General features: G+C 42.2%; 1 protein-coding gene across 1 annotated transcript in view; it reads right to left on the bottom strand.

The window, feature by feature from the left end:
• The window catches only part of LOC119773260 (zinc finger protein GLIS2-like), a 60,539-nt gene that overhangs the window by 3,945 nt on the left and 32,923 nt on the right, over positions 1 to 23,671 (bottom strand). The window contains exons 2-6 of the mRNA XM_038270181.1: positions 23,308 to 23,496; positions 17,540 to 17,727; positions 4,928 to 5,119; positions 2,493 to 2,626; positions 2,147 to 2,265 (exon numbers count right to left, since the gene is read on the bottom strand). Coding sequence (XP_038126109.1) covers positions 2,147 to 2,265; positions 2,493 to 2,626; positions 4,928 to 5,119; positions 17,540 to 17,727; positions 23,308 to 23,473 — 799 coding nt within the window. The 5' untranslated portion in view covers positions 23,474 to 23,496. The remainder of the gene's footprint in view (positions 1 to 2,146; positions 2,266 to 2,492; positions 2,627 to 4,927; positions 5,120 to 17,539; positions 17,728 to 23,307; positions 23,497 to 23,671) is intronic.

The raw sequence follows: 23,671 nt of genomic DNA, 5'->3' as shown, positions 1-23,671 counted from the left end.
ATCACTGCTTCTTTCCTTTGGTTTAAGGTCACAGACTTTGTAAAACAAATCTCACATTAATTTGAAAAACAGTAATTTTGAAATTTTTGATTAGGGGGCTAACCAGTGATATTTTTAATTATATTTAGTATTCCAACATTCCTTAATTGGGATATGTGTGGAAAATGATTGAACAAAGGTCTCAACAATCTCCCTGATACCAGGACTGGGGGGGTCATTTTTATAGCAGTTGTAGGGAAACTGGTGAAGTTGAAGGGGAGAAGGATTTCAGCCAAACAGAAGGGAATCATTTGAAGAAACCCTGAAGATAAAACTGACCTTACACTGAGTCGATTTGTAGCATTTGAGCAGGACAACTCTAAGCAAAAGGTATTTGAGAATTTTTAATAATGAGATTTAGATAAACAGTATGCATATCCATTTGTTAGTCCAAATAATAATAGTCAAAGTCTACACTTGAATCCAGTGAAGAATTTGTGCCACAAACATTTAGATATCCTGAAGAAAAATGTTCTATCCAGTCCAGCTGAACTCAAGAAATTTTGCAGTCTTATGATTTGTAAACAGTTAAGTGTCAAGGTTTTGGTTCTGTTAAGTTTTACTTTGCTCCACGTTTCTAGTTTTATCTATTTTGTTGTGTTTTTTTGGATATATTTGAGCTCCTTCCCAGACTGCTCTGTTCACACCTGCTCCCAATCAGCTCGTTATTCCTCTCTTAGTTCAGTCTCCCATAAATACTATCCTTGTGCAGTTCCTCAGTGCTGGTTCCTCGTCTAACATTGTCTTACTCTGTCTTACTCCATCATACCTTGTCTTAACCTGGCTACTTGTGATTGTTTTCCCCTGATGTCTCCATGGTTCTGGTCTGTTTCACATTTTTAAGTTGGATTTTGGATTCCCAGTCTCCGTTAGCTGTTACCACTAATTAAAATTGCAAGAAGTCTCCCCTGCCCCTCAGCCTCTGCATTCAGGTCCTCAAAACCACAACCAAACCCCTTAAGAAACATACTCCAAAATAACTGCAGATCCAGGTGCAGCAAAATTGTGTTAGAGGGGATTAAGACATGCCAAAACCTTTGAAAAGTTCATTGTGTATAAAAAGACAATTTAAAGCACACTTTAAAAGCAAAATATTTGCCACAGCTTGAAGTGCTGTTGCATGCAGACAGAAGTCTTCTGCAAATATTTGCTAAAGCTTGATTCCTTTCCTGATATCAGTTAGTTCTCAGGAACTAAGACAGGATGCTATTGTTGGAATAAGGCCAGTTGGGAAATTTCCTGGCAACTATAATCCAACAGTAAAATATTGGTGATATCATAAAAAGTTAAATCAAGTGAGCACAGTAGCGTCTGAATCACATAGTGGTGGGCTACGTTAAATAACAGAGTAGGTAAGCGAATGCCAAGATGCAAAGAGTTCTCCAACTTTCTGCAAAGTCAATAGCAACAGATCTCTAAACCCGTGGTTGGACTTAGGGTAGTTAAAGAACAATTTGTAGAGGTTCATTGAGTCGCTCTCCATAAGCAGTTTCATTGAGGCCCTATATACTGAGTGTAATGCAAAGTGTTAGATCCTGTGTCATAAAGCACCACTGCTTGACTCTAAATCAGAGGAGGCTAACACTGCCTCTATTGGGGGGATCTGAGCTGTGCAGAGGAATGGTAATTGGTAAGGAGGGAAATATGGTGTAGGGATTCAAGGTTCAAATTGTTTAGAAATTTTCATAGTTTTTTTATTTTCACTTAGTTTTGTATTCTGATTTTGTTTTTGTTTTATCATTCTATCTTAGTTTCAATTCATTTTAGAGTTTGTTAGCTAGTCAAAATGCTTAGTTTCACTTTAGTTTTTATTAGTTTCAGTCATAGTTTTAGTCTTTTATGTAATATGAGTTTCTTACAGGAAAAGACTAAGAAAAAAAACATGAATAAGGACAAGATAAGGACAGACCCTTGCGGTGACTCAGATTACCTGACTGATGTTCCAGCATTATGCGTACCAAGGCACAAAGAAGGGTCCATAAAGACATGACGAGTTTAGATTTTGTGTAAATGTTAAGTTATAGCCAGACCTCAACTTCATAAAGTGTGGATGAAGTTTTTTCCATCATCAGCCTTTGAGCTCACAGATGAAATTCTGATTGATTACCTGTGTGTGAGCGAGTGTGAATCTTTAGGTTCTCCAGACGCGAAAAGCTCTTGTTGCAGGTGGGACAATGGTGCGGTTTCTCGTTGGTATGGGTGCGGATGTGAATCAGCATTTTGTACCTACAGCACAAATAACATTAGGATACAACCATAAACTCTGCTTTATCGTCACAGAAGCTGATGTTAGGAGTTGCACCCTAATAAATCCTGGAAATATGGAAATAATACATTATAATGTTCTTTCTTTGGAGTTTTACTTTTAAACTCTTTAATGTGGATAGGTGTCTGACAGAAAATCCTGGTATAAATAACCTAGCTATTTTCAGTCTGGTCTGGTTTCACCGTACCTGGCGTTAAAGCCTCTCCCGTTACGAGCACACCCCTCCCACTGGCAGCAGTAACCAGAATCCTTCTCAGGCTTAACATGATAGTCGTTAATGTGATCCACCAACTCCTGAAGTGAGTCGAAAAGCAGGTTACACTTGAGAGGAGAGAGAGAGACAAAGAGAACTGGAATCAGTACATTATGTTGAAGCATAGATATCTAACTGTAACTGATTTACCTTTAAATAAATGTATTTTCATCCAAGAATTTCTCTAAGCTTGTTTTTTCCCTGCTTAGTTAGTCTCATTTAAGCTGACACCCACTGCGTGTATGTTTTTCTCACAAAATTATTAATGTTGTATTAAGTAAACACTGTAGGTGTAGCGACTTCGTTTTTTGCACTGTGAAGCGTCTCCAAGAAGCAACCATGAGCCCCACTTGCGTTTCCTTTCTTACTTATTTTGCAAAATGATAATGACAAAAGTCAACAGAAAAGTTTAACAAAACCTCCTCACCCGACTGCCTTTTGGGTACACTCCTATCTTCTAAAATAACAAGTGACCACACCCCCTATGCAATCACTCCAGGTGTGGAAAGATCTGATCAACTGTGCCTCCAAAGAAATAAACAAAATATAAACCATTAACTCTGGCTCTTACAGTAAGCAAAGAAATAGGTTTTTCAACTATCCTGTGATGCTATGTTAACGACAGGGTATGTAGTGCTACAACACACCTTAAGCCTGTAGGAGTTACAGGTGAAGTATTAGGAATCTATTTAAGACTACAGTTAAAACAATTTAGGTCTCTTTTATACCACACTTTAACATATTTTTAACATTCGATCAGCTGTTGATACATTAAGTACCTTGAGATCCACTTTTATTGAAAGACCACAAAGACGGGCTTTAACTACATATATTGTTAATTTGGCCCACTGCTTTTTATCTGAAGGTGTTATCACATCTCAGAGCAGGGTTAACAGATGAAGCTTGACAGGAATCTGCATGGACTTTAATGTTCGCAAATTACATTGTTAATGTTATTCTGGGGAGATATTTAGCAAGATGCCTTGGAAAGGAAAGGAAAGGAAAGGAAAGGAAAGGAAAGGAAGGAGAAGAAAAGAAAAAAAAGAAAAAGAAAGCAGTGGAGTCTAGTGATAGCAAGGATAGAATGGATCTGTGGTAGTAAAAGGTACACAAATTGAAATTTGAGGCTACATGCACCAAAGATAAAGAAGGAAAGTTTAATTCTTGTGGATAATATTTCAGAGCAACAGGCAGTGTGCAAAAGAGGCAATGAAGACGTGCAAGAAAGGTTTATAACAGGGGTGTCAAAGTGGTTCCAGTTTTTTTTTTTTTTTTCCAGTTTTTCTTCCCAACCAAGCAATAGCTCACCAGACCCAAGTCATCTCATCAAGTCATCATGTTAAGATTGGACTCACTTGATGAGATGAATGGAGTCTGGTGTGCTAGTGATTGGTTGGAAAGAAAACCTGCAGCCACGCGGCCCTTTTTGGAACCAGTTTGACACCCCTGGTTTATAAGATGTCAATGAGTTCATCAGAGGGACAGATCATGTTTGATGTTTTTTCAAGATAAAGCGCGAGGGGCCAGACTGAAATGATCTAGACCAGACATCCCCAAACCCGGTCCTCAAGGCCCCCTGTCCTGCAGGTTTTAGAGGTTTCTCTGCTTCAGCACAGCTGGTTATAACGATTGCAGTAGACCAAAAGCCTGTTAATCAGCTTTCAATTAAAATCAGCTGTGCTGGAGCAGAGAAACCTCTAAAACCTGTAGGACAGGGGGCCTTGAGGACTGAGTTTGGGAATGCCTGATCTAGACATATACAGAGGAGGGATAGTGAGTGCATGGGTCGAGGGATCTGGAGACTTGGACTGCGAGGAAGAAGGCTGAGATAAAAATTAAAGGGAAGATTTATGGATAGATTTAAAAAGGACAGGAAGGCAGATGGTGTCAGAGAGGAACATGCAGAAGACAGGGTTTCATGGAGATGAATCACTGCAGCAACCTCGGAAAGGTATGAGTTAAAAAAAAGAAGTATGAATCACAAATCTTTTATACTAATTTTAAAATTCAAATTCAAGTTCCTGGTTAAACTTTGTCATCCTTGTGTAATATTTAATGCATTTTTATTCATCTTTTTTCTTACATATTCATTTGGTGATATTGTTACTATGATACACCCCACAAATAATTAGAGATTTTTGACTGAACTCTCTCTGCATTTTTCTTTTTTTTTAGTAGACTGAAATCTGTTTTTATTATTGTTAGTTCGTAACACCCTCTAGTGGACGGGATTAGAGCGCCAGCTAATTTCACAAACAAATGTCCAGTAATTGGATCAGAGGCCTCTTAGTCTTAATTGTAAATAAGAGTTAAACAACGATTTGCACTGCATTTTTAAAACACTATGAACAATTTGTCAAGCAGTATACCTTCTTCCACCGACAGATCAGCTGGCCATCCTGGGAGGGCTCAGGAGAAACAGGCTTATCTCTTTGCTGACTGATGAACATTGAAGACGGAGAGGGAAAGCTGTAGCCTCTTTGGAGGCTCCTCATGGAGAGAAAAAATGGAAATCCAGGCTGAGAGGCTCTACCTTCAACACTGTGATGCCAAGATGCTTCCTAACAGACAAGAGAACAACAGAGAAAGGATTAAGAGTTCAATTAAAACGAAAGTTACGACTGTAACTACGGTTCTATGAATCCCGGATGACCGCCAGAGGCGGTGCTTAAAGCACGAATGATCACTCTTGCGCATGCACAGGTCGAGAATCTTATACCAACATAGTCACGTGTGACCCCCGGTGACACCGGTGTGCCTATATAGTCACGTGACAGCGACAGCTCAGTCCCTTAATCTTCTCGCGAACACACAATGATTCCGAGGGACCGAGCGCTCTGGCGGTCATCCGGGATTCATAGAACCGTAGTTACAGTCGTAACTTTCGTTCTATTTCATCCCTACTGACCGCCAGAGGCGGTGCTTAAAGCACGGATGACGATTACCAACAGAGTCCTGAGGAATCACACACAGAAACAACAACCCAACATGCCCACCTCACTGGGAAGATGGTGTGCGCTGGGACAGGATCCCCTGCATTGGGTGAGGGGTGGCCAAGTTGACCCTGTAAAACCTAGCAAAGGTATTTGGGGATGACCAAGAGGCTGCTGAGCAAATAGCCTCCAGAGTGAGACCAGTCATAGCGGCCCATGACACACTGACACCCCTGGTGGAATGGCACCGTACACCAGCGGGGGGTTGGAGGCCCCGCTGAATGTACGCCTGTTCCACCACATCCACAATCCAACGCGCAAGGCGCTGTTTAGAAAGGGCCTGCCCCTTGCGGGGCCCCGCGTAGCAGACAAACAGATTATCTGCCTGACGGAGAGAAGCTGTGAGACTGACATATGTCCTCAGTGCCCGAACAGGGCAGAGAAGCTCATCAGGCCCATCTGTATCAAGGCGAGCAAGCTGGAGGGGCACAGTGTGGCTCGCGGGTGAAGCCACTTTAGGAAGAAACGCCGCATTAGGCCAAAGAGTAACACCCGAACCAGCCGGGTTCCAACGGCAGCAGGACTCGTGAACAGACAGTGCATGTAGCTCACTCACCCGTTTCGCCGAGGCCATGGCGAGGAGAAAAGCTGTCTTCTTCGACACACACTCAAGGCTTGCCCCCGCCAATGGTTCATAGGGAGGAGAGCGCAGGGCAGCGAGGACAATAGAAAGGTCCCACACCGGCACGACAGGGCGTGTGGGAGGGTGCAAACGCCGGGCACCCCTCAAAAACAAGGAAACGTCCTTGTTACGACCCACCGTCTCCCCACTCACCACCGAATGCCAGCAAGAGATGGCAGCCACATAGACTTTTAGAGTGGATGGAGAGCGACCTTGAGAAAGCAGTGCTTGAAGGAAGGTTAAAATAACGGAAACAGGACAGTGTACAGGGTCCTCACTTCTTTCCTGACACCAGCGGCTAAAAGCCTTCCACTTATGGGCGTACACCAGACGCGTGGAAGGGGCCCTGGCATTAGTCATCGTGTGTCCGATGTCCCCGCCATACTCCGAGAAGGAAACGCCGGGCCCTGTAGTGGCCAGACCCAGAGTCGGAGGCGACTGGGATTGGGATGCAGGATCCGACCGTCCAGCTGTGACAGCAGGTCCTTCCTGCAGGGAAGAGGCATCGGAGAGCTGCAACAGAGCCTGTGCAGCATCGGAAACCAAGTCCTCCCTGGCCACCGGGGGGCCACCAGAAGGAGCTGATGTCCCTCCTGAAGGACCCTCAGGAGTGTTGGGCCTATCAGGGGAAGTGGCGGGAAGGCGTAGAGGAGTGCCCTCGGCCAGTCGTGCGACAGCGCGTCCTGACCTAGGGGACTGGCACTGTCCGACAGGGAGAACCACAGCGGGCAATGTGTCGTCTCTCGGGAAGCGAACAAATCTACGGCTGCTCTCCCGAACCTCTCCCAAATAGTTTCCACTACGTCCGGGTGGAGCCTCCACTCCCCCGGTGGTGGACGCCCCCGGGATAGGATGTCGGCAGGAACATTCTGCACCCCCGGGATGTGGGTCGCCCTCAGGCTGGCAAAAAGAGGGGCTGCCCAGGTCAGAAGCTCCCGGGTCAGCCTCAGTAGCATCAAAGACCGTGTTCCCCCTTGATGGTTGATGTGAAAAACAACCGACGTGTTGTCCGACCGCACCAGGACATGCCTTCCCCGCAGGACCGGGAGGAAGTGCCGCAGCGCGCGGTGCACAGCCTCCAACTCCAGAGCGTTGATGTGGTGCCGCCTCTCTCGTGGAGACCATGTCCCCCGAGCGATCTGTCGCTGCCACAAGGCCCCCCATCCTGTGGTGGACGCGTCGGTAGAGACAACTTCCCAACGGGATGGCAGCAAACCCAGCGGAACTCCCCTTATCATAAATTCTGCCTCTCGCCACTGAGCCAGCGATACGAGGCATTGAGGGGACACCTGCAATTTCCTGTGACGGTGTGACGCACGAGAAGGATCCAGCCTCAGGCTGTTGAGCCACATCTGCAGTGGTCGCAGAGACAGCAGCCCTAGGGGCACTACAGTAGCGGCAGCTGTCAGCTTCCCCAGCAGACGGAGATAGAGAACAAAGGGGGCCGCCCGACCGGGAAGAAAGGCAGGCAGCATCTGCAGAATGCTCTCGACACGCTGAGGCGATGGGCGAGCAGTCATGGAGAGAGAGTCCATCGTGATACCGAGAAACGTTACCTGCTGAGACGGAATCAGGTTGCTCTTCTGCCAGTTCACACAAAGACCCAATAGGTCCATGTGATCGAGCAAGGTGCGCGTGTCTGCAGCAGCTTGAGCTTCTGTGGGCGCACAGACGAGCCAGTCGTCCAAATAAGGCAGGATCTTCAACCCTCTGGCCTGCAGAGGACACAAGGCCGCGGCCATGCACCGAGTGAACACACGCGGGGACAGAGAGAGGCCGAACGGGAGAACCCTGAACTGAAAATGCCTGCCCTGAAATGCAAAGCGGAGAAAACGCCAATGCTGTGGCGCAATCGGGACATGAAAATATGCGTCCTTCAAATCGACCAAGGTGAACCAGTCGCCTGGAGAAATTGCCTGAAGCACGTCCCTGATGCTCAACATGTGGAAGGGGATGGACTTCATGTAAAGATTCAAACCCCTCAGGTCCAAAATTGGGCGGAGTCCCCCAGTCTTTTTGGGAATTAAAAAATACTTCGAGTAAAAGCCCCCTGGGTCCCGCAGGGGGTTGACGGGCAAAATAGCACCCTTGGCCAGCAAGGTGTCTATTTCTTGGCTCAGAGCCTGAGCTTTTACCTGGTCGCGAATCACCGTCATCCTGACTCGACCAGGGACAGGAGGGCGGCGGCGGAACTGTAGTGTGTAACCCCGGGTAAGTGTACACACCACCCATGGATCGGACACAAGAGCGGCCCAGCAACCGAGCTGCTCCGGGGTAAAGTGTCCCACCGCCGGTCCAGTGACGTCATCTCCGAGCCCCCCTGCCCTTCGGGGGGCGGGAGGGTTGCTGAGTTGCCCGCCCAGGTTGAGGAGCGACATTAGCTCGACCCCTAGGTGGATCGTAGTGGCCATGGGCAGGCCTGGCAGCAGGCCCTGCAGCAAACCGTGGCTGCCCCAAGCAAGGTGTAGTCCGAGCAGGACAAGTATATGACAGGGACACAGAGGCACTCCTAGTAGGACGCTGCGCTCGTCTGCGATGCAGACCGGCCAACTGTTGCCTGGTACGCGAGGCCTCGGCCGACCGTTCCAGGGCTGCAAGTGCAGCGGAGCCAAACAACTCCCCAGGAACAACTGGAAGGCCCATCAGGGTCCTTCTACATGCCTCCGTCAGAGGAGACTGAGCCAGCCAAACCTGGCGACGTGCCTGAACAAGGGTAGAGAGGACACGTCCAACCTCCCTCGACAGAAGAGCAAATGCATGGAGGGATGCATCCATCAGTCCTTGGGTAGGTGCGTCGATCGCGACACCCTCCAAGGAAGCCGAGAGACCCAGTAATAAATGCGACAGGGAATTCCCAAGTCGCCCCAAACGAGCCCCAGAGTCATAGGCTCTACAGAGCAGATCGTCAGTGACACGGCACTGAGGACGAGGACACCTGGCATTGGCCCTCAAGGCCTCATCCGGTGCCACAATGAGGGAAGCTATGGCTGGCTCAACCGAAGGCATATGGCCCAAGCCAAGACTGGGCGCACCATGCATGGCCGCCAGTGCCCTGCCGTCAGAGGTCAGCCTCGAGAAGGCCTTAGTGTCTGTCCAACAGGCATGGAGCTCCTTCACATACTCTGCAGACGGGGGAACCATAAAGGACGCCCTAGCAGTAGGACGCCGAAAGAAAGCACTGGAAGCCGCAGGTTGGTCCTGTGGAGCATCCAGATGCAACCGGGCGAGGGCAGTTCTCAGAGCGCCCACTACAGAACCATCCTCCTCTGACTGAGAGCCAGAAGAGATATGTGAACCGGCTTCTGAGAGGAGTGAGCCGGAGTCAAATTGATCCCGAAAATCAGTGCCAGACGCTGCCAGGGAAATGGCATCATCTTCTAAAGCAGAGACTCCCGAACCAACGCTGTGTCCTTGGTCAGGGTCTCCAGACATGTCAGCGCCACGCTCGCCCCTAAGGGACTCAAGCAACGCCTTCATCCCTTCTAGTTCAGAAGCGAGCTGGGCCACCTGCCCAGATATGCCCTCTGGAACCCTGGGGCTCCTCTTGCTCCTCTTCCGTGGAGGCCCCATAGCCTCAGAAGACACACGTTTCACAGGCTGGCTGGCGCTTTGAAGGCCAGCCAAACGAGCGTTACGTATGGACAAAGGCAGGACAGAACAATTAGGGCATGCCGCATCAGTCAAGGCCTCTTCCAAATGATCCAGGCCCAAACAAGAGGGACACAGATTATGCCCATCCTCCAGCTGGAGAGGGGCCAAACAAGCTCTACAGCACGGCGCGTCCAACATGTCACGCTCACAGGGCTAGGTCAGGTCGAGCCGAATTCGCCACTCTTGACACTCACCGAGCGGACAGATCGGGAGACCCGGTCGAGCAGAGAACGCCACCAGGGGTTCCCCAACAGCAAGGCCACAAGAGAACTAGCCAAGCACGTTAGCAAAGTAAAAAGCAAGCCCGAAAACGGCTGCTACGGTAACAAAAGCAAGCCCGGAAGCGGCTGCCACAGTGAACCAACCAAAAAAAAAAAGAAGAAAGCCCGAAGCGGCTGCCACGAAAACAGAAAAGCAAGCCCGAAAGCGGCTGCCACGGAAAACAGAAAAGCAAGCCCGAAAGCGGCTGCCACAGAAAACAGAAAAAGCAAGCCGAAAGCGGCTGCTACAGTAAACAAAAAAGCAAGCCCGGAATCGGCTGCCACGGTAAACAAAAAGCAAGCCCGAAAACGGCTGCTACAGCAAACAAAAAAGCAAGCCCGGAAACGGCTGCAACAGTAAACAAAAAGGCAAGCCCGGAAACGGCTGCCACGGTAAACAAAAAGCAAGCCCGAAAGCGGCTGCTACAGTAAACAAAAAGCAAGCCCGGAAACGGCTGCTACAGCAAACAACAAGCTGGTCGGAGTCGGCTAACGCCGAGGCACCAGCAACAGGGAGTCACGGTGAGAACGCGTCCCCGTTCGCCGTCGATAAGAGAAAAAAAAACTTACCAGACGAAGAAACCAAGCTGTAAATAATGAAAAGCTTGCGCAGCCTCTGGAGGGCGAGATGAGCCTCGCAGCTCCGACCAAAGTCTCGAGGCTACCAGCGACAAGCAATCAGTGTCGTACCACCTGTTTCAACCTGCATGCGAGAAGATGAAAAGGGACTGAGCTGTCGCTGTCACGTGACTATATAGGCACACCGGTGTCACCGGGGGTCACACGTGACTATGTTGGTATAAGATTCTCGACCTGTGCATGCGCAAGAGTGATCATTCGTGCTTTAAGCACCGCCTCTGGCGGTCAGTAGGGATGAAATAGAACTGTAAACAAGCATCTTCTGTTTGCGGAGAGAAACTCCGCAAACAGAAGAGACTTTCAGTGAGCCGACATGTTGCTCACTTGATTTAGTTTAATCACAGTAAGGCTCGGACTGGTAATCTGTGATACAGGGCATTTTCCTGGCATTTTCCGGCCCTTCTTAAATCAACACTTACTCTCCGGACGTGGCTCCTACCTGTGAGTAAACAACTCCAGGAGCTCAATGAGCAATACAATGTTAAAGCTACAGTGTGTAATTTTCAGCGACATCTAGCGGTCAGACTGCAGACTGCAGCAACATGAACATCCCCCCCCCCCACCGCTTCTCCCCCCCAACAGTACGGCGAGCGTTACGGGACAAAATGTCTTCCACGATGTCCACATCACCTACCTTCTCAAGTGATGAGGTTTGTTTACATAGATAATTTTACAGATAGTATTTCATTAGTCTGTGTAGGGTATATATTTCATGTAGACTTAAGATAATAAATATACCCGTTATTTTTTCTACGTCGTTGTGACGTTTTGGTGAGCTGCTTTGCATGGTGATATAAACAGACGAAGTAATTGTAGTCATTAGTTTAACAGCGAGATTGTGTTCGCTGGAAGAATATATATTCCCCGTTTACAGAGTCCAAGTCTTGTTTGTGGCACGGGGGTTACAAGGCGAGGAAGAGGGAGAGGAAGAGGGCGAGGGCAGAGAGGCCGTGGTGGGCGTGCAGCTGGGGCCAGGCGAAGGAGGGGTGCCAGCGGGGTGAGAGCAGAGGAGGAAAGGCTTGAAGATCTCCAAAGGAGCCGGAGAGAAGTAACCGAGGTATATATCCAGAAAATTATTTTACAGAAAATTACTGAATCATTACCTGTGAAACGTCAGGGACGTTGCTGAATAAGTATACTGGAGAGTAACAGCATCATCACGCAGCATGTTATTGTTTTAGACAGGTCTGAGCATCCTGTACTCCAAAAACTGCAGTGATATTAGACAATTGTGTGTGTAGGATTAATTACCTGTCCAAGAGAAAACTGGCAACTTGAGCGTCACTTTGAAAACCTTTTTCCTCCATCAGTGACTTCCATCGTGTAAATGCCGTGCCAATGTTGATCCGTGTTTTTTGTCGTTTCTTGTCACGCTTGCGTTTCTTCTCGTCGTGTGTCCGCTTCTTAGATGACGGGGGTTCGGTGTCCGCCGCTTTTCGTTGTGATACAGAGTAGGCATGATCCTCCATTCATCTGATGTTTGGCCACACAGTGCCAAACAGTTTGCAAAGTCACTCACGCCTGCCGCTAGTGATGGGTCGGGCAACACCGATGCGTCGGCGCATGTGTCGGTCTCATAGAGCGAAACCTGTGTCGACGTGTGTATCGCTACGGAGAAGTCACGTGACCGAAACAGTTCATGTATCGGTCACGTGACCGATGTTTCGAACTGATTGACAAGCCTTTATAAGGATGCACATCTGCCAAAACAATCTTGCGTGTTTTGCAAATATAAAATTCATCAAACATTATGGAGCTTCCTCAAGCAAAAAGAAAGGTTTCTGCCGTGTGGGACCATTTTGATGTCATTTCGGAAAATAAGGTATTTGTTTTAATTTCCTTGTTTCATCCTGTTCCTGTCAGAGTTTCCACTTGATTTTCTGAGTAGAAATTCATTTCAAAGTGACCTTTAGTTTACTGTTCGTGTTATTTTCTACAGGTTAAATGTTGCAATTGCTCAACAGAGCTTGCATATTTAAATAACAGCACCTCCTCAATGCTGAGGCATTATAGGGCCAAGCATGAGAGTGAAATCCATGATACACCCATGATGAACTCAGGTATACAGGTATTTTACAACTTACTGACTTTGTTTTATTGATAATTCTGAATAATTTACACTTTCTCATTTTTAACCATCAAGCTTCCAGAAAGCAGATGCTTGATGAGGCTGTGCTTAATTTAATTGTAAAGGACTGCCAGCCCCTCGCTGTTGTGGAGAATGAAGGGTTCAGGGAGCTGGTTCAGCTCCTTGAGCCCTCATATGTTTTGCCAACTAGAAAGGTTTGTGTGGAAATTATCTAAAGTGGTAGTTTATTCATCAACTTTATTTTAAATATATTGATTTTCTTCTGGTTTGACTTGGTGTGGTTTCAGACCATCAAACAACTGTTGGCCAAAAATTACGAGGAGGAACGGGAACGAGTGAAAATGGAAGTACAGCAGACTGCGGACAGAATGTGCCTCAATAGTTGGAAGCTCAAATGAGCCCCAGCCGGGAACATCTTCACAACAGCTGTCTGCCCCCACTTCAGGCATGATATTGAGCATCATTTCTTTGTTGTTTGTAAATCATGTACTAAAATACTTTTTTTTTTTTTTTAAGATGACCTTTGGGAACATTTTGATCTCGAAGTGGGGAGGCAGACCAAAAGTGCCACAGCTGATGCCATCCTTGAGATGCAGAGATACATGGCAGAGGGCAATATTGCAAGGTCCCAGGATCCTCTTGTATATTGGAAAAACCAAAGGACGGTTTATCCAAACCTCTTCCGCCTGGCCTTAAAATTTTTGTGCACTCCAGCTTCATCTGTGCCGTGTGAGCGGGTGTTTTCCACAGCTGGAGAACTAATATCAAAAAAGCGTAACAGACTGAATTTCAAAACGTTGCAACAACTTATTTTTTTGAATAAAAACTTGTAAAAACAAAATACCAGTGAACAAGCATCTTCATTTACTACATGTTTACTTAGAGATTATTACATTATGATGCAGGTTCTCATTATTCATTGACTGTGTCTAAAATATCAAATATGTTTTAATAATAATACAATGCATCATACAATGAATTGCATCATATTAGTGTATACAATAGGTCATCAAATCAGTGTCAGTTAACTCTGTCAACTAGGTTGCCTGTAGGGATTTTTAATGTCCAGCAGGTGTCAGTATTCAGTGACACAGTATCGACACAGTATCAATACAGTTTGGTAATGTGTCGAAACGTTTCATGACGCCTCATCAACCCATCACTACCTGCCGCCTTGTTCACCTTTCTTGTTACTGAGGCGCAGTATACCTGCTTCTTCTTCTTCTTTGGTTTCAGGCAGACTAAACGCTTCTCAGGCATAATACTGCCATCTACTGTTCAGTACCATCTCAGTTCATCTCTCTCAACTTGCCGTAGTTATTTTCGAGCGTAATGGGCGATCTCGCAATCGCTAGTTTGTTGCCTCTGCGCTTGCCGTAGCGCAAAGATGTGGTTAAAATATGGTTAAAAGGATGAGCTCATAGGTGATGATAAATAACATAGTTATGTATAATATATTAAATTTCTGACTTTATATGCCTGTAATTATTACACACTGTAGCTTTAACTGCATAAATGATGCATGCAGGCCTTCCTTGTCATGCACATCCTTGTGATGGTTGGCATATGGTGTAATTTTCTATTTCTTCAAACTATAAAATCCTTGTAACATACTAAATTATAATAAAACTAAAATGCTTTCTTTAAACCAAACTACAACGTTCCTCTTATATTTGACGAATTTATGTTCGAATATTTTGTTCAAAAATATATATCCATAAGTGGCCCGGTGTGGATGGAAAAATGCCAGGGCCTGCAGTAAGGCATTTAATACCAGCAATTATTCCTGCTTTGGACTCAAACTTTTTTCATCTTGTGAATGTTACTTTTATAGTTTCTTTTAGTAATTTGAGAACCTGTTTACATCAAGTTGCCTTTTTGGGTTTCCACTGACTTTGCAAGTGTCACCAATAGTATTTCTGCAGCAAATTAAATATTTGTTTTCAAAGGTTAAACTTTTGGTTTGTTTAATTTTGACTCCCATTAAAAGGTTTGTCTTATTTATAACATACATTTATTATGTCACAAAACAGTTTTGTCATTGGTCTTGTCTGGAGACTTATATGTGAGCATAAGAGGCTGCAGGAAATATGTACTTCGCAGCAAGAACTGCACGGTAGCCTTGTTAGGAATCTGCAGCAGACTAGTTAGTTGTTGGTTGGTTGTTTACTTACTATAAAAGGTATTTTGTAATTACTGTGTTGAAATATTTGTACATTTGTTGTCTATGGTGTTCTAACAATGTATATGTTTAGAATGTAAAAAGTGTGAGTACTTAACCAAGGATCTCCGAAGTGGCAGGTAGCCACAAGGTAATTTTTTAGTAAAGCAACTTGATAAAATTTTAAAGGTTATGTATCCATTGCTGTAGTTTTGACGGTGTCAAATAAACAAAGCAAGGAGCCCGTCTGGAAGAAGCTGTGCCTGTGTTATCATTTCAAAGTAACACACATCCCCAATTTTTTCTGCTGTAATAATTATAAGAATATTTCCATTCTATTCTAAGTTTCTAACAAAAATCTGCTCTTGTGCCAATTTAAAATTCTTCATTTTTTAAAGGGGTTAATTTTACTGTGTCTTAAAAAAAGAAAAACGAGTCATAAAAATCTCCATCCATCCTGGGTCACGTTGCCTATCTCAGGCGTTATATGGGTGAGAGGCAAGGTAAACCATGGACAGGTCGCCGGTCTGTTGCAGGGCAACACAGACATACAACCACAAACACACACACACTTGGACAATTTAGAGATACAGATAAACCTAACAGTCATGATTTTGGACAGCAGGAGGAAGGTGGAATACCCAGAGGTAACCCATACGTGCACAGGGAGAACATGTAAACTCTTGCAGAAAGACCCCAGGCTGGTAATAAAGCCAACAACTTTTTTGCTGCAAGGCAACAGTGCTACAAACTGCACCACCTTGCAGCCTTCTCTAATACCTGCCAGCACAAAATAATGAAAACCTCTGTTTGTGACTGCTTAGCTTTTGATATCTAAAAACAACGTAACCTTTATCTTTTCTCCAAAATGCTACACCTAAACAACAATGACAAGAATAAAAAAAATAATAAGATCTTTTTTTTCCTTTTTGGTTACAAGTAAAAAAAATAACTATTTTGATTAGCAAAAAAGGCTTTTACCTTTAGTTGAGTCTGCAGCACTCTAATGTGTAACACTGCTGGCAAAGCCTACAGTTTTTTTGTGCAGTGGGTGAAATCAAATTTAGTTTTTAAACTAAGGATTCACACTTATCATTTAGGGACAACAGAGAAGAAAAACACCCATAACCATCTCTGAAAAAAGACAGTCCAGGGTGAAGACCAGGAATAACACCAGTTTAACACCCCTCTCTGCAGCTTCTCCACTGTTACCCACCCATTACTCCATCCAAACAGTGTCCAAAATCAAATAAATTAGAAGTAAATCCTAAAGGAGTATATCAGGATATTGTTATCAATATTAATAGCTAGTATTATATATTATTACAACAGCTAACAATAACTGAGAAAAAAGTTAAAACAATTAAAGGTGGTTTATTGAGCACATCTCTCTTTTCAAAAGTTTATTAGTTAGTAGCTTTATCCGTGGAAATAAGATTGATTTACATTGTCTGACAGAAACCTCACAGAGGATTATGTTAGCTATTTATTTTTTTATATGCCCAGAAATTCTGGGCAAGGAGAAGTAGCAACAATATTTCAGTCTGATTTATAGACTAGTCCAAAGCCACTTAATAGCTAGTTAATTGTATTAAGCAATAAAACCTTAGTTTCCCCCATCCAAACGGCTAATTAAAAAAAAACAGTCCATTATTCTTAATTTTTTGAAATTCTTTTTTAGACTTTTCATCAGGTTTTAAATACTGACAAGTTAATAATAGTTGGGCTTTTATTTATTTATTTTTTATACATTCATGTCAACAAGGCGATAGCTTGAATGCAGCCATTTATGCTTTGTTAGACTGAATTGGCTTTGTTCAAAATGTGCAGAGCCCCACACATTCTTATCTTCATACTTTGGACCTTGTGCTGACATATTTAATGTGAATAAACAGTATTTCCACACAATGCAGTCGTATCTGACTACTTTTGGTAACCTTAAAACTGAATTTACCAGAGTTCTCCTCCCCCAGTAATACATTTTAAATAATGTATTCCCTTTCTCCCCTTTATTACAGAACAACACTGCAGAGGGCAACCAGTTAATTTATTCCCCTTAAAAAAATTTGGAATTCAGTTTATGGGATTACTTCCTCCTTGCACTACTTTAGATGGCATAACCCCTTTGGAAAAGCTGGTTCCCTGGTTTAACTTAAAGCTGGATTCTTTGAACCCTAGTACTAGTAAATTTAGAAGGAAAACAGCACTCTACTAGACATCTATAGGTATCCTAATTAATCTGGAAGAAAGTTTTACTGTTTTATAAACAATCCTTCTTAAAACAAGAGCACAATATTTCTCTTAATTAATAGATGACAATAAGAATACTAGATTTCTTCTTTAATATAGTTGCCAAACTCACCCAGAGCCAAAGCTCTGCTGAAATGTCCATTCCCCCTGCTCTTAGCAATAATCATTTTATGGGATGCTTTATAAATAAGATTGATTCTATTAACACTATGATTATTGACACCCCTCCAAATATATATAGGCATAGATGCATTTTTTTGGTTGGCTGTGGCAACTCTGCAATTTTTTTGTGCTCTTTGTGTATAACGTCTCTTACCCGAGAAAGGAGATGTGGCTGAGGGCTGCTGCTGTGTTGTGACTCCAAAGGTGAGGGAGGGCAGGGGGAGGACGGGGAGGAGGGAGAAGGAGACAGGGACAAGGCACGTTGAGAAGATGGGGACAGGCTAAGGTCCATGGCTGGAGGAGTGAAGCAGGACCCGGGTCGCTCCTGAGAAGATTCGGAATCTAGATTGGAAAGTTTAGACTTCAGAAATATATGTTCACAACCAATATTGAGCATTTTTTCTTTGGATAAACTTTGCATGCACAAGTGCACTCCCACAACTACAGGTGCTTGGTTCCAGGTACTCAGAGATTCACATCCATACAGAAAGCCCAATACACGTCAGATTAAATAATACTACTTATATTTCAGCGATGGTATCAAGGTGTTACTTTATTGTATCTCTTATACTATATCCATTTGTTGTGCTGTTCTTTTTACATCTCTTTGCAGGGGATGAAGCAGACTGAAGATGTTTTATCGTTATCTCCCTTTTATCTCCTCTTTCTTTCATATTTTTTCCTTTTTCCTGTTTTTCATTTCCTGTTCATTTCCTGTTCTAATTATAATAAAGCTATTTATATGCATAAATCAAGCGGAACACTATGGCGATAGCCCTACTGCTCCTCTTATGAAATGAAACTCTGTTGGGCTCTTCTTGGCATCAAGACAATTATTCTTATTGCCACATTGCCAGACAGTACACTGTTACTATACAGTAGCTTACCTTGAGCTATATGATCAAATTTGACCTTTTATTATCAAAGTTCCTGGTTGTTTTATTTGTTTTTAAATGTATCATACCATGTGTCAGTGCAAGGGTTTATAACTTTAAATTTAGTTTGGTTTGTGATAAAAAAACTATTTAGATTACTTCCCCTGATAATGTAACTCTGTAGGTAGATTTTCTTTTATTTAATACCACTTGATCCAACTTTAAATTTATATGTATTTCAGACTGATTCATGTCTAATAATGTGTTAAACTATTTCACACACCAAAAACTATTTTGTTAATGTAGCTTTTAGTATCAACAGTCATAAATAATCCTGTATAGGCCTCTGCATGCATGAACTTATTTCCATTCATAAAAAATAATTTTTAGCAGGTTTTAGCTGTTTAGCTGATTTCAAATGAGGTAGATATTGTTAATTTAAATACAGCACATAGAATAGAGATAATGTAGGTATTTTGGAGCAGACAGGCTCCCATGAAAAGCAACCTGGGAAAGCCCTTATTTCTTTTGCTCCATTTGAACCAGATTAAAATGAAGGAAGCCATCTGGAAACAGTGCAGCTGGATAAAATGCAGTTCAGGCGCCCATAAGGTAGAGAAAATATTGTCCATAGTACAGTAGCATGCTAGGGCTATGTACTGAACAGCAGGGGGCACCAGACCTCTAGTAAATGCATTTATAAATTCAAAAGAAGATCTATTAGGATCTATCAAAAAGATAAGTTATATTATTTATTCTGGAGTTTGGGTATCACCTTTCTGATGCTCCTTAGCAACTTCTAATATGTCCTAAAGACATGTATTTAGCAAATTTGGGCATGATTTGGCATAACTCCCATGATGAGACCCTGGAAAAGGGCTTCCAAAACTTGATGTGTGGAATATGCATCATTAGGTGTTAGCAGGCATGTATAAAGTGTTAAAACTTTCCTTGAACCTTTTAGACAGATCTTTGGTCTTAGAGCTGTTTTGAGTCTCTTACATTCTAATGGGCTCAGAGATTAGCTCAGCCTTCAGGTGATGGACTTGTTTAGATTTAGTACTTTAATGCTGATATTTTTCTTTTCAATGATTGAAAGAACTGCTTTGTGGAGAAGTTATTTAACAATATTCTTTTACTTAAGAATTTGTCACATATTTATGCTGAGGAGATGAAGAGAGTTCCTTTTTTTGGATTGTGTGGGCCATTTTTTCTAAACTATTTATGGTTCCATCTGTTTTTCAGTGGTGCGCAAACAGCTTGTAAGCACATGTGAAGGATTACTTAAGCAAACAAGAAACACTTGACCACATTGTGCAGCTGGACAAATCTAAGCCTTTGAGTTTAGAAAATACTGCCTCTCATGTGATTATAAATTACAAAAAAAATGAAAAGCAACATATCTCTGTGTGCTACAGTTATTAATATTCTAATTCTTAAATAAACACTTTATGAAGACAGAGTGTTGTTTTCTGAAATACTTACTTTTAAGTCTTAACTTTATCTGTGTGTGCCACCAAAGGCAAGGACTGTATAAAAGGCCATTCAGACAGAAGCAATAGATTTTAAAATCATAATTTATAGATATTTGGATGTATTATATTTTAATATGGGCTGATCAGCAGAGATGGCAAAAGTACTCACTTTCCGTACTTGAGTAAAAGTACAGATACTTGTGTTAAAAAATACTCTGGTAAAAGTGGAAGTACTGATTAAACTTCTTTACTTAAGTAAAAGTATCAAAGTACAGGCTTGTAAATTTGCTTAAAGTATAAAAGTAAAAGTAGAAACCACTTTTTTCATGCCGTTGCCTACATTTTAAATGGATGTCTGCCAATAGGACTAGATCTCCGTTGTGTTCATTTTCAATCATCTCGTCGTCCATGCTACTATGCTAACGCCACCGCCACCAAGCTGCAATGATTTGCCGCGAATGAATACCGCCGAATCTGTGGATTCATCTTGTAGTGGTGCGACAAATGCAACGTAGATTCCCATCCAATTAGATTGAATTTGGTATTGATGACGTGAAAAATAATAACGGTAACTCCATTGAAATGATTCAAAACTAAAGTAACGAGCCAATTTTTTAAAATGTAAGGAGTAGAAAGTACAGATATTTGTGTAAAAATGTAAGGAGTAGAAGTAAAAAGTCGCCATAAAAATAAGTAGTAAAGTAAAGTAAAAATATCAGAAAAATCTACTTGAGTACAGTAACGAAGTATTTGTACTTCGTTACTTCCCATCTCTGCTGATCAGTGAGGCAGTGGGCAGCACTGTTTCCTTGCAGGAAAAACATTCTTGGTTCAATTCCCATTTCTGCATGGAGTTTGCATGTTTTCCCTGATGAGTTGGTTTTCTCTGGGTACTCCAACTTCCTCACACAGTCCAAAAACGCAACTGTTAGGTTAATTGGCCTCTCTAAATTAAAAAGTGTGTGGATGAATGGTTGTTTGTCCTGTTTGTCTCTGTGTTGCCCTGCAAATGATCGGCCACCTGTCCAGGGTGTACCCAGCCTTTCGCCCATAGACAGCTGGAGACACCAGCAGCCCTCAAGACCCTGCTTGGGATAAGCGTGATGGAAATGGATGGATATTTTAATATACAGGATGTTCAGGCAGACTTCTGCATCTGTTGACCAGTAGGTTGGTTCACTGTTCATGAGAAAGGTACTTGAATTTGTCTGGGACTGGTGGTTTTTTATAATAATTTTTAAACAATAATTGAAAATCAATATTTTATTATAACAAAGTATAATTTAGCAATGTTTAATTTTTTATTATAATTTTTTTTTATTTTGTGTCATATCTATCTATCTATCTATCATCTATCTATCTATATTTTTAGTTAAAAAAAAAATTGGTAAAAAAAAGTAATAATATATATATATATATATATATATATATATATACATATATATATACATATTATTACTTTTTTTTACCAATTTTAGAGAAAATAAAACCCTGTATCATTATGAAATGTGTAATTATTATTAATTCCACCTGATTTTATTTTAGTAAAAAGAAATGTATTGTTTAGAACAGCTAAATCTTTCACATTATGTTATACGTGTCGCAGCTGTAATCTGAAATTTCTTTTTTTTTTTTTTTTTTTGCTTCTTCCCCTGATTAACCATAAAATTACGTTTTCTCTGACTTAACAGAACGCATATTGTAATTGAGCTTCTACTTCTGCCCGCATGCTATTTGGACATTTCTCAGTGGAGAGCCTATAACTCTGTCTGCGTCAGCTGTAGTTGTCTTTGGGTCACTTCATTTCACTGTCACGCTCAACCTGTTAGAGCTAACGCTTTCTAATCTACTGACAAGTTGCCTCTGTTTGTTGACAGAGAAGAGCAAACATCTATTGGATTTACAATATTAGGTTATTGGAAAAGTGAGAACAGAGAATCAACTTATTACATTACCAGATTAAAAGTGAAAGACTCACTCTGGCAGAATGCTGAGATTTCTGGCAGAAATCTGCTTTATTCATCCTTTTACTAAAACATGAGATGACCCAACAGTTTAAATAACTATAGGCCAATATCAAACTTATCATTACTGGTGATAATTCTTGAAGGACCGACTAACTGAAGGAATAAATATCCATTACATTTTGTCCACATATCATGTCAAGCTTTAGGAAAAAAACACAGCAACACTACAGTTACTATAAAAGTTTTAAATGACGTTTTGGTCACATTTGACATAAAAAAAAACAGCACAGTGCATCTCTTTTTATAGATTTGTCTAAAACTTTCGAAATAGTTGACCATAATGTTTTAAAGTTAAGGCTTTTAAATTCAGGACTCTCAGAGTAAGCAGTTGTGTGGTTTTCAAACTACCTTAGCTGAAGATCTCAGTTTATTAGATGTGATGCTCTGTGCTCTAAATTTATGATTGTTTCAAAGGGTTTACCTCAAGGTTCTATTTTAGTTCCACTTTTAAGTAATAAATATATAAATAACCTGGTTCATATTGTGGCTAATACAAATTTATGTTGATGAAACAGTTATTTATTGCTGTGGTTTCTCTATTGAGCTTGTCTTGAAGCACTTGCAGAGTGCTTTTAATATCTTTCAGCATAACTTGCTACAACTGAAGCTTGTTCTGAGTGTTTCTAAGACAAAACTTAGATATATTAGAAACTCTAAGATGAGACCGGGTATGATTTCTGCTGTGGTTGCTTTGGATGGGATCACTCACTTTCTCACAAAAAAAAAACATGTGCTTCAAGTACTTAAAAAGTTGAAAAAAGCAAATTATTGCTGCCATTTTTTTTTTTATCTCTGTAGGACTATGGTGACCTTTTATACGTAGGTGCTTCCGCCCAGTGGCTTTACGACACTGACACAGTTTTCCACAAAATTTATAATGAAATGCAATTAGTTGACCCATCAGTGAGTTAAATTGTTGGGTAGGATAGCCTTTTATGCATACCCACAGGCTGCATCATTGGTACACTTTTATAAAAAGGGCAATTCTAGGTCTTGTTCCAATCTATTTCTGTGAAATCATAACAACAAAAGAGCACCAGCAATACTCTCCGTGTTCAAATTATCAGTATTTACTGAAAAAAAAGGCTTGTGCTGAATGAGCCCCTTCAACATGAAGCATTTTGCAAAATGTCTTGAAAGCTTAATTTTCCTAAGGGATTTTAAAGCTAGATTGATGGTCTTAAGAGATTGCCTGTTTGATTTGTTAGTTTTTTAACTTTCTATATTAACTTTCTACAGTTTTCATTTTTTCAAATAGTCTTTACTTATGCTACTTGTATATAAAGTTTCACATGCAATCTTTCATACTTTTTTTTTATCTCCTTATCTTTTATTTTGTTCTATTTTTTATTTGCTCACAGGGTCTCCCTTCAAAAAAAAAAAATAGTTGATCTCAAAGGTGACTCTACTTTTTAAATAAAGGTTTAACACTAATAAAAAAAATACATAAATAATGTCATGTGTTCATCTTAGGCAACCATATCTGTATGTCTTGATCCCAAGACTATAGAGGTCAGAGTTTCAGTTGTTGATTTTAATTCCTACCTGGCGAGGAGGGTGGTGATGGGAAGGTGGCATACTGTAGGCGTGGTCGTGTGACATGGAGAGGAGCGCATATCGATGAAGGACAGGATCTCTTTCCAAACTTCACAGGACCACCTGTTGGTCTAGAGGGAAGCTTCAGGTCGAGCGGCTCATCCAGAGAAAGCATGGCAGCTGAAGATTGGTGCCCAACTAAGAAGGGAGAAACAGAGGCCCATTATAAAAAATAATTACACATAAACGGATGGATGGATGGATGGATGGATGGATGGATGGATGGATGGATGGATGGATGGATGGATGGATGGATGGATGGATGGATGGATGGATGGATGGATGGATGGATGGATGGATGGATGGATGGATG

The sequence above is a fragment of the Cyprinodon tularosa genome, unplaced genomic scaffold (genome assembly GCF_016077235.1).
Source record: "Cyprinodon tularosa strain WSP-4 unplaced genomic scaffold, ASM1607723v1 ctg753, whole genome shotgun sequence".
NCBI lineage: Eukaryota > Metazoa > Chordata > Actinopteri > Cyprinodontiformes > Cyprinodontidae > Cyprinodon > Cyprinodon tularosa.
This window is presented reverse-complemented; position numbering and strand designations above follow the sequence as displayed.